The sequence below is a fragment of the Cryptomeria japonica genome, chromosome 10 (genome assembly GCF_030272615.1).
Source record: "Cryptomeria japonica chromosome 10, Sugi_1.0, whole genome shotgun sequence".
NCBI classification, from domain to species: Eukaryota; Viridiplantae; Streptophyta; class Pinopsida; order Cupressales; family Cupressaceae; genus Cryptomeria; species Cryptomeria japonica.
The window spans coordinates 112,349,759-112,367,604 of record NC_081414.1 but is presented as its reverse complement, the minus strand read 5'-3'; the positions used below and the strand labels follow the sequence as shown (position 1 = coordinate 112,367,604).

Sequence of the window (17,846 nt, the reverse complement as noted above, 5' to 3'; positions counted from 1 at the left end):
TTTATGAAAAGGTCATTATTTTTTAAATTCTAGAATAGGTTTTTATTTTGCTGGTCATTTTGAATTTTCTCAACTAACCAACACATTAGTGATTACCTTGAAACCTATTTCCCAACTTAGAACCATTGAGAACCAAATCTAATTGATGGTGTGAATACTATCACGAACATGATATTAATTCTCTAATTACTATGAATTTATGATTAGATTTTATTGGCACAAAAATACTAGTTGGTAAACCTCACAAAAAACCTTTTTGAGAATCATAAGCCACTTTCTATCTCCCTCAAAAGTATCTTGGTCTGAATTATGTTTCTTGTACAAATTGGGTAGTTTCAAAATATGAGGGAATATTTTAGAAATTAGGGTAATATATTGGCAATGGGATTCATTAACATCAACTTGTTGTCACCATACATTAGAACAACACTATGCGAAAAGCTCCAATCCTATTTTTTGTTCCCTAAAAGGACTATTTTAAATTTATTTTTTTTGCATAACTTGGGCATATGGTGTCAAAAATTGGCAAATGAGATATTTTTAAAAGTTTAATCTTAAGAACTTTTTAGGGGTGCACACATTTTTCTTAGATTTTCTTACTAGTACATTTGATCAATTATCAAAGTTAGATCTTCATCATAAAGTATTTTATAGATGTTCATAGCTATTCATGTAATCTTTGTATAATATAACATATGCATTTTTTATTTAGTTTATCATATTTCACATTCTAGTTGATTAAGTTAACATTTTGGCCTTTAGAAAATTTCTATTTGTATGAGATGAATTCATTTCAGTTGATCTATATGTATTTTGAGAATGTAGTGATTTTTGAGCATTGTAAGCATATATTGAATGCATATTTTTATTTATATATACACTAAAATAAGGTACCACATATTATACATGTATTTTGATGATCTTGCACATTATGTTGTACCATTTGTTTTACTTGCACTATTTTATAAAATGCCATGAGGGTTTTTTTGTGTGCTTTTTATTTGAAATCAGAACCTTGTCTACCTTCATATTTGTGTGTACTTTATTTTATACACCCTTTTTTAGTCATATGTACTTTCTTGTGCATGTTTTTGATGATGTTTCTTCTCCTTCTTGCACTGCATTATGACACATAGTTTCAATGGACTTTTCCTAATTTTTCCTTATTAAAATTATGGGGGATCATATTATTGGTACTCATGCTTCCTTGGTTTTGATTTTTAGTGAGCTATGTATCTATTTTTTATTCTTATATAATAGAAAGATTCAGTGATTCGTTACCCATGTAATTTGGTGAGATTGAACATATATCATATAGAAACTTGTGCATTCCTATTTTATGGAGGTAACCTTCCATCCTTAGTTAAGTAATTATTTCAAACTATTTTCAAGTTTATTTTTAACTTGTATACTTTGCATTAGTTGAATAGTGTTATTGGGGTCACTAGTATAGGTCGATGTGTCATTTGTATCTTAGAATATCAATTTTTTGCCTTGGTAGCTAATTGATAATTATTCAAGTAGGTTCATTAGGGCCACTCATGTAGATTTTACCTTTTCCATCTTGATATTTATCTTATTTTAAGAAATTATTCAATTTTAGCACATAGAAGTCATCTTTTGATAATTCTTTGTAGCTTCTTCATGATTTAGTGGTTTTGTTCACATTCATCTCCATGTTCCTACTCTTTTGAGACATTTTTTGGAGGCTTCCTACTCAAGATCAAAGTATCCCTATCATGCAATCTCATGATATTATTCCTAGTCAAGATCAATTAATATGTTATATCCCATCCTATCCACCACTTCAAAAGAAAGACCTCCCTTCCATCCCATCTAATGATCCTATTCTACAAGAAAAGAAATATATCCCAACTCCACATCATGATCTTATCACAAGCCAATATTAAAATTTATCTCCATTTCCATCCCAAGGCCCTAAGATACCTCTTAATATTCATTATGATTCTAAACCTCCACAACATATAATCATACCTATATCTAAGACATTCATATAAAAACATAACCTAAATTTGTATCCAAATTTGTTCATCTTAAAGATTCATACACCCTTGCCCAAACCTCCATCATGTATCTCTTATTCCACCTTCCTTTCTTTGAGGTTGATTAGCCTATTCATATCCTCCATCATATATGCTTCATCTAATCTAAGTCTCCCCATCCTACCTTCAATTTTGATTTATCTTTTATATTTCCTATCTATTTATCATTTACAAGCTTATCAAAACCACCCTTATCATAAATACAAGAAGAAGATAAAAAATTGTAAGTTCAAAGTGGGGAATTAGAATGCCCAAGTCAGGATCTGATCATACCACAATCAATGGTTTTTTTAGTGGCTAATATTTGCCAATTGGCTATTTTTTGAAATTTGGGAATCAAAATTTGGCTAATAAGTTCAACTTTTAAGGTGACTCGAGTCACCACATTTTTAGAAATTTTTATCTTGGTGTTATTTAAATCGCTAGAGAATTTATTTTATTAATTTTTTTTTAACTCAAAGATTTTCCACAATATTCGATACATGATTGGAGCATATTTTCCAACATTTTATAATTTATTGTAGAAATCTAAGTTAATTTGCCAATAATATATCATAATTATTAGTTACTTTAGGGTTATATCAACAATCTTTAGTTGCCACCTTTGATTTAAAATATAATCTAATGACCTTCATTGTATTCCGTGAGGTAAATTATCCCTACAAGTTGTATTGCTCATGGGGGTTGAAATTGGTTTTGAATTGTTGACCTCAATGAAAATCAATGGTCTAAAACAATTTTTGGCCCCACAAGTATGTTGGCATATTGGCATAATTGTTGATGATATTGATGAACCAGTATAAGGACTGTTGGTGATGATATAATTGAGATGTTGTTTGTTGACTTGATGATCAATTTGTGTTGTCATTGATGGAAACTATGGTTACATTTTTCTTTCATATTATCTAAGTCATCTATGATTGACCGGAAAGCTATGGAATGGATTTGACAGTTAATTGACAAATAGGACTTTAACCGGTAAATGTGAAATTGTGTTATGCTTAAGTAATTGTATCTTGAGATTGATGAAGAATTTGGTGTTGCAGTTTGGAATATGTGTTTGTAACATTGTAATGAGGATATGACTAGAACCACATCATGTTTTGGCTACTAGAAGTCATGTTTTTGATTGAATGATGTATTTTCTATAGGGTTTTAGTAGGGTTTAAGAACCGATATTCAAATCTTATAACCGATAATGATTTTGAGTTTGGCGATATATTACATTATGTTTGTAAGATGGTGATGACATGGCTAAATCTGCATGAAGTGATAAGATGTTGTTTTGATGCGATCAAAGAGAGAATTTATTGGGAATGAGCGAAATGCTTAGTAAAATGAGCTAAGGGTTTGAAAGTGTATCAAATCAATGTGCGATGATCATTCAACATCTGTAATTGATTGTAATGATCCATATGATGATTTGTAATGATTTGTAAAGATCTGTGATGATCTATGTTGTAATTCTTAGTATGAGGTTAGTGTTTTGTAACCCACTAAGTTGTAAAGTTTATTTAGGGTAAGTGTGTGATGATTTACTGTGTCAGTGATCAAGGGAAGAGTGTGTGGCCGAACCAGTGTGTGTGTGTCTGCAAGAGAGAAGCATGTTGGAGCAGGAAAGGATCTGTACAAGCAAGCAAAGAGTGCTATTTTTAGATCATACATCTGTTGTTCCCTAAAATTTGCAGCACACTCAAAATCCCTTTACCGGGTAGGTCTTGACAGGCCTGATCATATAAATCCCTTTAGCGTGTGACTCATTAGCTTGGGTTCTAAATCCTTTTACAAGGATACTCCTAATAAAGTAAAGCTCCTAACATGGCTGAGGTAAATCCCTTAACCAAGAGACTCCTAACAGGATCTTCTCCTAACTGGGCTAGGCTCCTAACAGGGCACATTCCAAAAGAGTGTAAAAATCTCGTCGGTACCAATTCCCACCGTGGTTTTCCCCATTTGGGTTTCCACGTGAAAATCTTGGTGCTCATGTGTTGATTAATTTCTTATGTGTTGAGTTGATATCTTTCTATTGCATGCATGTTGATGAACACTTAGAAGAACAATTTGATGAATCTGATTAGCAATATGATTTCAGTTATTATCGGTACTGTTTATGAGTTGTTTTTGAAAGAAGTTTATGGTGGTTGTTAAAGTTTTAAAGTTTACTATTTATTATTGATTCACCCCCACTCTTAGTAATAACTGGTTCCTCACAAATAATAGAGTATTACAAATTGTTCGTACATTTTATCTCACAAAGTACAAAGAGGGCCATTAGATTATTTTAAATTAATGGTAGAAAGTGGAGTCTACCCCTTAAATTCATTAATGATTGCCACCTTCAGGCCTCTACTTTTAAATGAAAGGATTTGAAATAGTAATTAATGCATACTCTTATTATTTTCCAAGATTCGCCAATATTTTCTACCAAAAAAATTTGATATAAAAAAATTCGGCAATAAAATTAATATTTTTCTTTTAAAAAAGGAAAAATTCGCCAATAGAAATTATTATTATTATTATTTTAAAAATTGAATATTGGCCAAGATTTTATACATTGTTTTTGAGAGGGGTTTTCTTAAGGTTATCATTGACCATAATAAAGATTCATCTACTCATTCTAACCAACCATACCTTATGTGTAACTAGGGGCATCTCCTTGACCTAGTCATGAGAGTGGATCTAGATTATTACGTTGAGAGAAATTATATGATAAACTTAAACTTGACAACAACAAAAATCAACAAAGATCAAAATTATGCATTTCACATGATAATAATATTTTATCTTTCATAAAAATCATAAGTAAAATACTGATGTAGATCTATGTTGGCTACTTTCATAATATGCTTTCCTAATCTATCACATTTCTATCACTGTTTATCTATCTATTTTGTCCTTGATAGGATGTATCCTTCCTATATCAAGCCTTATCTAGCTATATACACTTTGATGGATGTATCCTTCCTATATTAGGTGCTATCTATCTACACTAAGCTTATCCTTTTAGAAATAAATATGTTGGTTGTTGAATTATTTTTCATTTGGTTCTTTTGTAGGCTGATTTATCTTTCAATCTATTTGCACTTATCATTTAATCTTAATATTTGATCCTTGATCTTTAAGCTTTAAGCTTTGATCTTGATCTTTTTATCTTATTTCTTATCCCATTTCAGGAAGCTCAGGGAAGCCTCGATCCTAATATTATGGTGGAGAGTGAGGAATGAGGCATGATATTTTCTTCTCTATGACTTTTTAATCCTTTCTTTTCACTTATTCTAAGAAATCTTGTGAAAGCCTCAATCTTGATATTGTGGTGGAAAGTGAGGAATGGGGCATGGTTGTTTCTTTACCATTTTATCTTTCATTTTTTATCTTTGAACTTTGACCTTTGTTCTTGATCATTGTTTTCTTGTGTGTTGTTTTCTTTATAAGGTGTTCAATGATGATATAAAATATAACAAATAATAAAAGGTGTATCCATCCATTTTCCATTTTTTATTATATCCCATCTATCTTTCATATCCTACCATATCCTATCCATCCTACAAATTTTCTTTACATCCATTTTATTATCCATTTATATGCTTCACCTTATATTTGATTAGTAGGTTAAGTCTCACCTAGTTGTATTCAAACACTTCTTAGACAAACAACATATCTCTTTTTGAGAGTTTGACACAAAATATATTTTATGGCCAATCTCATGAGGGGGCATCCATCCATCCTTCCATCCTACTATCATTGCTCTTTGAATTAATATTATAAAAAGCATTGTCTCAAAGAGGAAAAAATGTAGACATCTAAAAATGATAGAATGTATTTGTTGGCATATGCACACTCCAATGAGACATTGTAGGTGATTGAAGGTTTTATCATTGATGGCAACCTTACAATCCTATGACACCGGCAAGACATTCCACTGGCACTAGCAAGATCAGACTCTACACTGGCACTCAGATCACCAACACCGGCAGTGAAAGGATGCATACTGGCACAGAGGTCGACAGGATTTTTATTGTTTATATATTTTGTTTATTATTGTAAAATATTTGTAAGCCGACTTGGCAAGTTGTAAAATGACTCTTATATAAGAGAGATCATTGTATAACATTTTAAGGGAGTAAGGAGATTATATTTTAGGTGAAGTAAGGTAGACCTATTATGCGAATTATAGGTTAAGGGTTTATGTAAGAAGCAGAGCAGAAACCGGTACTGGATCTGGCATTATAGATTCTATCTTGAAGCAGTACAAGACACTGGATTTATATAGTCCACTTTTGTAAGTCAGTGAGACTTCCTATTTTGTATTTGAGCAGTGAGCTCTAGGTAGTTGGCCTTCCTGCATGTGCAGGCCCCTCTTGTAGCAGTAATATTCTCTTATTGGCCAATAAGTGAATATTGTGGGTCACAAATCCCATTGAGGTTTTTCCCACACTGGGTTTCCTCATTAAATCCTTGTGTTATGGTGTGTTTTTCATGCGGTTGTTTTTATCTCTATTTATTGCATTACTTTCTGTTTACCGGTACATAGTATTAATATGCTCTACATGTTTTAAGTTAAGAAAATCTTATAACTGGTTAGATACTGATTCACCCCCCCTCTCAGTATCTGTGGGAATCCTAACAATTGGTATCAGAGCCTAGTCCTCTATTTTCAGAAGCCTAACAGCTTGAGGAAGATCTTGACACTGGTAGAGATGGAAAATCTGATGAAGCAACTTGAAGGAGCTCTCTCAGACTATGATGTAGAAAAATTGAAAAATATCAAACTTGAAGATGATCTAAAGGCTGCTCAGGATATTATTCAAGCACTTTAAGAGAATCTTACTATTTCAAGAAATAAGAGAAGAGAACTTTGTGAAAAGATGCAAAATGAGAATGATGATAAAGAAACTCTTAATGATATGATAAATAAGCTGAAACAAGAGAACATGACAACAAAGAATGAGATGCAGGATATGACTATGAGATTTTGTAAAGAAATTGAAGATAGAAAGAAGAATGAAGAAGATTTGACCAGAAGACTAAGTGATGCTGCAAATGAGAACACAAGACTTAGCTATGAAAATGATTTTTTGAAAATAGATCTGATGCACACTCAAAATGACTCAAATGAACCGATGAGGTAGAAAGAAGTCTTAGAAAGAGAACTAAATACTGCAAATCAACATAAAGAGAAATTCAAGAAAAGCTCAGAGGAACTTCGTAACTTGCTGAAGAATCAAAAACCTAAAGGTGACACTTCTGGAATTGGGTTTGAAGTTGGTGAAAGCTCTGGTACTGCAAACACACAGGATCACAGTAAACCGGTAAGACAACCTACTGCTTATAAATTTAATGGCAAATGCTTTAACTGTAATAAGTATGGTCATAGAGCAAATGAATGTAGATCTAGAAACTATGAGATTACCAATACACCCACCGGTCAATGTTCGAAATGCAACAAAGTTGGTCATAATTCTAAGAATTGCAGAATGAATGTGAGATGTTATGTTTGTGGAAGATTTGGACACTTATCTAATCAATGCAGAACACAAACTGGCATAGGTTATGGAAAGGCTATTCAGAAAAATAATGCGACTTGTTATGAATGTAACAAAATTGGGCATATTGCTAAATTTTGTAGAAGCAAGTCCTCACCGGCAGACAACAAAGGTCCTAGTTTGAAAGGTAAAGAAAAAGTTAAAGAAGTTAAGCAGGAATTCTCAAAACAATGGATCGGGAAATCAAAACTAAATGTGGATAGGAATACTCCTCCACTGGTAGAACCAAGCAACACTCCACCGGTAGGACAGAGTAGCACTCCACTGGCAGAAGTCTCTTCATCAAATTGAAGAAATTTCTTTGAGGGTTTGGCAATCAATGAGACATATGCTATTATTCCCTCGGTTGATGGTAAGAAGTTGAAATTACTTCTATACCGGCAGTTATGTTAAGTGATTACTTAACCAATAGGCATTAAATGTGGTAGTTGGCAGATTGACATTATAAATTAATGTTTTTGGCCCCATTTCACATCACCAAGCATTCAAACATTCGAAGAGCGCGAAATTTCTAGAGCTAAGGCATTTCGAGCAAAGAGGCAAAGCATTTCAGCGATCAATCCTTCCAAAGGCAGAAAAAGGTATTTATAATCATGGCTTCCTCTTCTGTACCTGAATTCATAGCAAACCCTACTGTGGTTGAGGTAATAAAATGCCCTGGCCCATATTTCAGCTAGTTCCCGAGATAGCTAAAAAGGATGACAATGTAGGTGTTTTTTCCCAGATTCCCAAAGGAGTTGTTTATGTAGAAGACCCTAGAATTTATATCCATTGCCATATAGAAGAATTAGGAGATGAAGAAATTAGGAACATGTACAAAACTGTTATCTGTGATGATTCCAGTAAAGTAAAACCTAAACACGAAACTATTGAAACCCTAGGATTCACATAAATCCTCTGCATTCTAGAATTCCCCAAGGAAGTGATAAGGATAGTATTGAGAAGGGTACATGGTGAATTTTTCTGGCTAGATTCAATTCATAAAATTACCAAAGAAGCTGTGAAAGCTATAAAAGGGTTACCCTCCACCAATAGCAAACCAGACAAAACAAAGAAGGTCTCAAATGACCTGGTAATGAACTTAACTAGTGCAACATCTGACAGAAGGTCTCTAAGGATTAATGATGTGACCGATATAAATGTGAGATTTGTTAGAATGATTTTAGGTTACAAAGAAACACATGCAAACCGACTTAACTCAGTTTCCAGTTTATGCATAAAAAGTGCACATGATATGGTAAAAGAAAATGTGAAAATTGATGTATGTGAATGGCTAAAGGATGAATTGAATGACAACTTAGGGAAAATCAAGAAGGATAAGAAAGGAACATTTAGATTTGGTAACTTACTTGTATGCTTAATTATTCACATAACCAAACAGGTGCCCGGTATAGGTATCAAGAACCTTGGATTTGGCATACCGGTAGGTAAATAGTTATCAGACTTATTCAACAACATGAGTGAAAACAAGGAACAAAATATCAATGAGTATTTTCAAGCACTAAAGGCTAGAATGAACAAAAGAATCAGACTATCACAAAAAATTGTAAACAAATACAAAGATGATATATGTTTTGTGATTAAAAAGGATGAGATCTGGATGGAAGCTTTTGTCCCAAGAACAATTTGGGTTACTGTGATGGGTTATGAGACTGATGACCACATCATTGAAACATATGCTAAAGCACTTCTGGAAGCACCAAATGAACCTAAGGAAGAAATATTTGGTAGTGCTGAGACCATTGAAAGCCAAATTCAATCTAAGGAGAGAGTTAAGAAAGTAGAAGCAATAGTGAGGAGAGCTTCAAGGCAGGCTAAGGCTATAAAAGAAGATGTACTGAGACAAACCGGTATCACTGAAGATGAGTTACAGGCACAACAACCAAAAACTCACCTTTCACCAGTAGCAACTTCTTCAGAGAGTGACATGCCTATTGAATTTAAAAGAGTTGTAAGGAAAAGACAACCTTCACCGGTATCCACACCCTCACCTAGAAGAACTAGACAAAAACAACATGCAATGAGGTCTCCGGTAAAGAAGACAACCCCAAAGAAAAAGCTAACACCTAAGAAGAAAAGGACTCAACAGAATATTTCTACCATTGACAGACTGTTGGATAAAATCACAGAAGAAGGAAAACTCAAGAACATAGAAAAATTATATGATACACTATTAGCAGATGAGAAAGAGCAAGTTGAAAATGGTGTTATTTTACACCTAGATATCTATAAGAAGTTTTTGATGGAAGTTGTAGATGAACTACCAAATGAATTATTCAAGAGACTAGAAGCAAGAAGACAATCTGTTGTAGAACTTGACAAGAAAATCAAAATTGAAAAATTACTTGCTGTCTACCCAGTCAACTCTCCAAAAGAAATAGATAATCTAATTGCAAAAGCCAACCAGTCAGTATTCTCTACTACACACTGACATATTGCACTAATGGCAGGAAGAGTAAAAGAGGTAATAGAAGAAACATAAAATGGATGGGATATATTCCTTGTGGAGAAGGAAAAGCAGGAAGAGTACAGGAACCCCAAGCCTATCAAAGTCTATCAAAAGGACAAAGACAAGGGTAAAGGAAAGGTTGGTGGACCTCCCAGCATCAAAGTAAAAGATAACTTATCCCCACCGCCTCTGATTACTACACCAGTAACAACAAGAGAAGACCAACCAACAGATGACAACATGGATGTATCAGAAAAGGATACTAATCCTAATCCTGAGGTACTATACACAGTGGATGTTGATACTCAAAAGGTTACCATTGTGATAGACAAGGACACAACCTGTAAGACTAACATGGCTAGTGAGCCACCGACAGCTGACAACATTGATAACATCGAAGGAAAAGTGGAAGATTATAGTACAAGGAAACAGATAGAGACTGGAATAGATCAACAGACAGAGAGACAAGCAAAGCAACAGGGTCCAGAACAGGTTCATGTGGAAACATTGCCATCGGCAACAGGAGAGAAACAAAAACCCTTGCTTAAGGAAATGGAAACACAGACTGACCTACTAGAGGTCACTACAAGCATGGTTACTTCCTCCACTGGCGGAATTCAGAATGTTGGTTTCTCCTCACTAGATTACAAATCAACCAATGTAACTGAAGTTCTTTTATATTCTTTGAAGAAAATAACTGATTGTAGTTCACAGGCTTATAAAGCTATAGATGACACAATCCCAATTTTGAGGATGATAGCTCATAAATGCAACATAGATAATAAGGATTGTTTAAGTCAACTTGAAACTTTGTCGAAGTATATTACTGACAACATAGTGATAGTTGAACAGATAAAGGAACAGGCATTCAACGACAGGTTGAAAATTGAAAAACAAAAATTCTTTGAGGATCAAATAAAGAAGTGTACTAGGGAATTTGACACACTTCTACCGGAACTATGTAACATATTGAAGGAATTTAAAACTCTATACAAAGATACTTGCAAGACAAACTTTTTGACAGTGGACATAGATAAGAAAATGAGCAAGGCACAAGAAGAAATTAATAAACTTGCTGACAATTTTGTTAATTCACCTGATACATTATGAGTTTTTGAGCAAAAGATAACAAGCTTTGAGGAAGAGTTACTGAAGCTAGAGAGAGAAAAGGAAAGAATAATGAACAAGGCTAAAAATCTGAGACTAAGACTAAGTCCAAGAGTGGACTATCTAGCATCCTTGAGGAAGGAAATATCTGAGGCATTAGTACAAGGACATAAAACACCAGCAGAGCATATGCAGAAACTCACCGGTACAGTTCAAAGAACAGAGGCAACAATAAAAGACAGTAAGAAATTTATGGAAAGCATAAATTTGGTTTTGGCGGATCTCTTTCAAATTGTAACCACCCAGTTATAAGGTTGAGGCAGAAAACTACAACTCTATTGACACCTTGACAACCTTTGTCATTGATGCCAAAGGGGGAGTAGTAGTATGAGAAAATAATCAGCAAAAGACTTATCTGCTCAGGGGGAGCTCACATATTTTTGGTACACAATTTTTGGATTATAAGTTTTGGAATTTTCTCATGAGTGTTGCCATCAATGCCAAAGGGGGAGATTGTTGGCATATGCACACTCCAATGAGACATTGTAAGTGATTGAAGGTTTTTTTATTGATGCAACCTTACATTCCTATGACACCAGCAAGACATTCCACCAGCACTAGCAAGATCAGACTCTACACCAGCACTCAGATCACCGACACTGGTAGTGAAAGGAAGCATACTGGCACAGAGGCCGACAAGATTTTTATTGTTTATATATTTTGTTTATTATTGTAAAATCTTTGTAAGCCGACTTGGCAAGTTGTAAAATGATTCTTATATAAGAGAGATCATTATAGAACATTTTAAGGGAGTAAGGAGATTATATTTTAGGCGAAATAAGGCAGACCTATTATGCGAATTATAGGTTAAGGGTTTATGTAAGAAGAAGAGCAGAAACCGGTATTGGATCTGACATTATAGATGCTATCTTGAAGCAGTACAAGACACTGGATTTATATAATCCATTTTTGTAAGTCAGCGAGACTTCCTATTTTGTATTTGAGCAGTGAGCTCTAGGCAGTTGTCCTTCTTGCATGTGCAGGCCCCTCTTGTAGCAGTAATATTCTCTTATTGGCCAGTAAGTGAATATTGTGGGTCACAAATCCCACCGAGGTTTTTCCCACACCAGGTTTCCTTGTTAAATCCTTGTGTTATGGTGTGTTTTTCATGTGGTTGTTTTTATCTCTATTTATTGGATTACTTTTTGTTTACCGGTACACAGTATTAATATGCTCTACATGTTTTAAGTTAAGAAAATCTTATAACCGGTTAGATACTGATTCACCCCCCCCTTTCAGTATTTGTGGGAATCCTAACAGTATTGTCATCTTGTCATGTCATAACCTTCACACCAATTCTTCTATTCATATTTAATTATTGAATTAAGGTAATATTTCTTGTATTAATTAAATAATTCATTATTATTTAATTAATTGACTATTTTTTCCCTTCAATTATTATTTTAATAATTTAATAATCTAATTAATTCATATTTTGGTTCACTATATTTAAATAATTAAAAAAATATTTAATTAGCTAACACTTTTTTCAAAATTAAATAATTTTAAATAATTTATTTAATTTTCCCACCTTAAATGAGTACAATTAATATAAAATTTATTTCTCTATCCATTTACACCCTCTCTTTATATTTCCACCTCATCAATCCATGTGTATTATGGTTTCTACTCTCTCTTAAATTTTCTCATCTATTAATATGTGTAATTAATCTTCGCCATCCATTAAGTGTTATGTGAAACATATAAATAAGACCCCCATTCACTCATTTTTTGCCTAGCATTCCATGAGATCATGAGAACTACTATCATTTTCATAATTCTAATTATCACGAGCTATCACCATCATTATCAAGTATCCACTATCAAGCATCAACCCTTCATACTATCATGATGATATAAAATTTATGCTATAAAACCTACGAGAAAATATACATGAAAGAATTCAAGGAAATATAAAGTAAGAATCGAGTCTCCTAAGGTCTTTGTGTTGGTTTTATTGTTTATCATTCGATTTATGTATATATATTAGGATTTATTTCATGGTTGCGTGAATGCAGGTTTTTGATCTTGCATTCCATTGTTTACTTTATTTTGATTCACATTTTCATACTTTCATAGCCACCCCTTAAGTCATAGCCATAATGTTCATTCTAGACACTGTTATCACAAATCCACAAGTCCCCTCAGAATAGACATCATAGAGTGTCTTCTCTACCATACTACTAATATTTTGCTTCTCAATGTGATTGTGGCATCCTTTGTTGTTGTTATAGTGAGAAATTCCCCTAGTGGGATCTTACTACTCTTCTTCACGTGATTTCTATGGATCAAGAAAAACAAAGACAAACTGGATACCATCATAATTTTGGAGCCTATTCTTGATAGCAAAGACCTCTCTAATGGTCGGGGCAATCTACCTACCTATGACTCTCCATTTCCTCCTACTATAATTACTTTAAATACATAATAGTGTGATAATTTTTCTTTTGTCTATAGACTCTTATACTAACTTTTAGGAATGTGATTATATTCTACCTTCCTTTTATATAAAACTAATATATTATATGTTTATATAATTTTATTACGTTGAGAGACATAACTGCAATGGAAATCACTGATTAAATGTAAGGTGTGTGTTAGCAATAAATCCTTGACTTAAATTTTAGATTCATTTACATACTTGATTATTAATATTTAATAATACATACTATAATGATATCTTATTAAATAAAAATAATTTGTAAGAAACAAATGTTAAATTTTAAAAATAATTGGTAAGGGAATATTAAATTAAATGGTTATTGTATCTTTACTCATATATCTACTTACCTATTAAATAAATATTAAAAAACATTCACATACAAAATAAAACAACTCTGAAAATAAAAGAAAGTAATTATATATATTTTTATCAATTAATTACCTTATTTATATATGTATATGTAATAGCTTATATGTATTAATAAATAATATTCAGATAAATATTATAATGATAAATATTTTTCTTATATTAATCTATATTTTCTAAAACAACGCTCATAATTATACAATCATAATATAGATTAATCATAATAGTTTGAAATAATAAAGCAATATAGACAAATATTTATATTTTAAATTTACATAAATATTTAATTTATAAACACTGAAATATATAATATACAGCTGTAAATTGATCTCTCTTTCACATTTTTAAATATCTATTATAGACTATTTCCACAAACGTCGACACATTGCAAAAATCCATATTATGGCCATGCATTTCAAATGTTCAAAGATGTAATTTAGGGTTTGGATGGCGCAGAGTCGCAGACTGAGGAAGGCAAGGATCTTTCCTCTACATTTAAAGATTTTCTTTGAACTTTACTATTTTTAATAAATGTGATGCTATTGCAGACGTCAATAACCAAAGAAATTCACAATGGTATTGAAAGCAAGACGCTTTCACTCAAATATCTTCCATCTAGATCCTTTGAAAAAGTATCCATCCTCACATATTTCTAAAACTATCCTACTCCGTTCTAGGGTTTTGAAAAAACAAACTCCATGCATGGTGCTTTTTCCCATGATGTGTTCCATACAGTATTCCTAGGAAGGGCTTTCGCACCAAGAAGAGCTAAGCAACCAGGTACATTATTATGAATGTGCATACAAGGCAGGTCTCCACCTAAATAACCACTGCTTAACTATGGTGAAGCAGACTAATATACAAATAACAGACTTTACAAAACAGCCCAAATCACAAAGGAGGAGGGCATGCATATCCAATACACAAGAGCAGTTCAAAAAATTCGGTACCTCAATTTCATTCTCAACACTTGCAGATCTTGTTCATCTCCTCCAAACATGTTTGTTCAATCACCTTCAGAACTAAATACAAATCCGTAATCCTCAAAATGGATCAAATGTGTGAAACCCACAGAGGCTGCACTTATCCTTTTTAGGATGGGTTTGATAGTTTCTCATGTTAGAGATTGTTTTTTGTGATGTTTTTAATTAAAGTTATAAATTGGCGAGGTCACAAATGAAAAATCTCATTTCTAACATAAACATACAAAAGTATTCTATTAAAGATTTCAACTTTGATGAGAAGAACTGGAACATCATGATTTAACTATCACACTGTATCTTTACATACTTCTTTGCTGAAGATTGGACTGGTAATTGACATTTTCACCATAATCTGAAGCAGCTTATGCTGTAGTATTGCTAGGATTGTTCTTCAAAAGTGATGATGAGTCTTGAATCTGTACCCCTTGTGGAGTTTGTGTAAGATCTAGAGTGATGGTTGGAGAAGAACCCATGCATGTGATTGTGGCAATGGAGGCTGGGAATGGAAGCTGATTGCCTGTGAAGAAGTTTGCACTACTGTTACTAAACTGGAGGAGCTTATCACTTCTAGCAGCCAGGGGCACAGGCTTCAGCAGATGACTATGTTGGCCTTTGTAGGTGGTGTTCACAATGCTTGAGTCTTGAACAGACATCTGTACCTGCTTTCTAACCGGGCAAGAAGATCCAGAGGCACACCTGTAATAAGCTTTCTGCCACTCGTTGTTTCTAGTCATCTTTTGCCCATATTTTCGCCATTGGCATCCATCTCCTACCTGAAAATATAGATCACTTGTTAATATAACTAAATTCATTAGCTTTTTTCTTTTCTTTTATTTGAAATATTCTACAATTTTTGCTACATTTTACAACATTGTTTATTAGGTTTGAAATTGGATAATTTGACGGTCTGTCGATCTTATAATATGAATAATCAACTTATTAATAAATAGTATATATGTGTGTTTTACAACTAAAATAAATGTATGGATGTAGAATGTTCAATTTAATATAGATTTTTATTTTATTTTATCAAAAGTTATATTTAAGGAATTTTAGAAAATTATCTAAAGATTTTGAAAGAGTAAATATTCAAGGAGGTTTTCTACAATCCTTCCACCTTTAGAAATCAAAATTAGCAATGAAACCATTAAAACACAATGAACAGAGATAAAACAAATCAACCATGTCAAACCAAATCATTATGAAGGAGCTGTAAAAACTGTGAATGCCGAATCTGAAACCTTCAATGTGTGATTAAATCTGAGGCCCATTTGACTAAACTATGGCAGCAATATTTTACGAATAAATTTATTTATTATTTGATGGTATTGACAGGGTTTGATGGTTATTTTCCGGTATTGTTGTTCTTATCATCGTGGTTCAATCCCCACTGGTGTGCTATTGTTGAATGTTAAATTACGGATGAGGTTCCTCGTATGTGATCAAGATTGGTCCATAACTACCCCTTAAAAAATAAATGAATTTATTTTGAATGTAAATTTTAAAGTTTAATATTCTTGATTTTTTGAATCTATTTTTCATCTTGTCAATTTCTTCTTTTATATTCTTCAAATTTAAGTTTTTCTGAATGATTTTATAAAACATTCTTTGAATTTGAATTGTGAGAACATGAAAATAAAAGATACAAACAAAAAAATAAAAATAAAAATATCCAAACAAAATCTATCTTTATATAATAAGATCTTATATAAATTTTGATGGTCGGAAAACATATTTTCCCCCACAAAAATACCTACACATAATCATATGACCATCAAACTCTCCTTTGTAAAAAAGCAAAAAAAAGTGATAATAGTAACAAATTATGTTACCATATTCATCTCTGGTCTTGTCTGCGCAGTAATGATATTCTTATTGGGTGAATCTTCATCTGTGCATGAATTACCATTTTGAAACGCACTCTGCTCCTGCAATACACGGTTTATCTTCCTCTTTTTGGATGGCAGCTGCAAATCTTCCATTGTATACTTAGAATTCTCTTCCAAGGAGTTCTCAGAGTCCTCATCAGAACTGATACAATTGACATTAATATCCATGTTTTCTTGCTGTCCAGGGACAGAGATCCCATCATTGATGTCCTCTTCTACATCTATACCCAATTTCAGAGACTTTCCCATTGTTCTTGGAGACGGTCTACAACACTCTTCCTACAGAACCCACAAAAACAATAAGAATTTTTACAAAGGTTATCTAAATAATCTCCACTGCCATTAAGAATCTCCAAAGCTCTATACCTGGCGTTTCATGAATTGGGTTTTTAGGCCTTGGTAGTTAGCAGTCATGAGCTTTATCATATCTGTGAGCTTCTGATTTTCCTTCCTAATACGATTCAATTGGGCAACAATCTGCAATGAAATCTCTCTGTGAGATAATAAAAGTAAGCCATGAAAAAAACATGAAAGAACGAATGATTAACATGGTTAGAATGAGTACCTCATTTTTATGGGGATCCATTTCATGAACTAGGTATGCCCTCAATATCTTGTCTATAATCTTCAATAGGAAAACACCAAAAAAATAAAAAATCTTGTCTCTAAAACATTTAGGGTTATTGTGAGAAGAAAGGATTATTTAATGGCTATCGTCTTTGCGTTGACCAATGCAAAGTTCGACCACGTCGTTTAACACACGTGATTTGTTAATAGATTGAAATTGTCAACTACTTCTAGAAATGCAAGAACCACGACGTCAACGATCGCCGCCTGCGACAACGGTGCAGATGGAGTAGAAAGATAAAGGTCGTTTCTTGACGGCTATGAATTACCAATACAACTTGAATTCCAATAGGTATTATAACTATTATTTCTTGGT

General features: G+C 32.9%; 1 protein-coding gene across 1 annotated transcript; it reads right to left on the bottom strand.

The window, feature by feature from the left end:
- Positions 1 to 15,055: 15,055 nt before the first annotated feature.
- Positions 15,056 to 17,557, bottom strand: LOC131072541 (probable WRKY transcription factor 31). Its single transcript, XM_058008713.2, has 4 exons — positions 17,469 to 17,557; positions 17,270 to 17,380; positions 16,847 to 17,182; positions 15,056 to 15,787 (listed from the first exon to the last, which is right to left on the bottom strand). The coding sequence occupies exons 1-4, from the start codon at positions 17,487 to 17,489 to the stop codon at positions 15,377 to 15,379; spliced, it is 879 nt and encodes a 292-aa protein (XP_057864696.1). The 5' UTR covers positions 17,490 to 17,557; the 3' UTR covers positions 15,056 to 15,376.
- Positions 17,558 to 17,846: the final 289 nt, after the last annotated feature.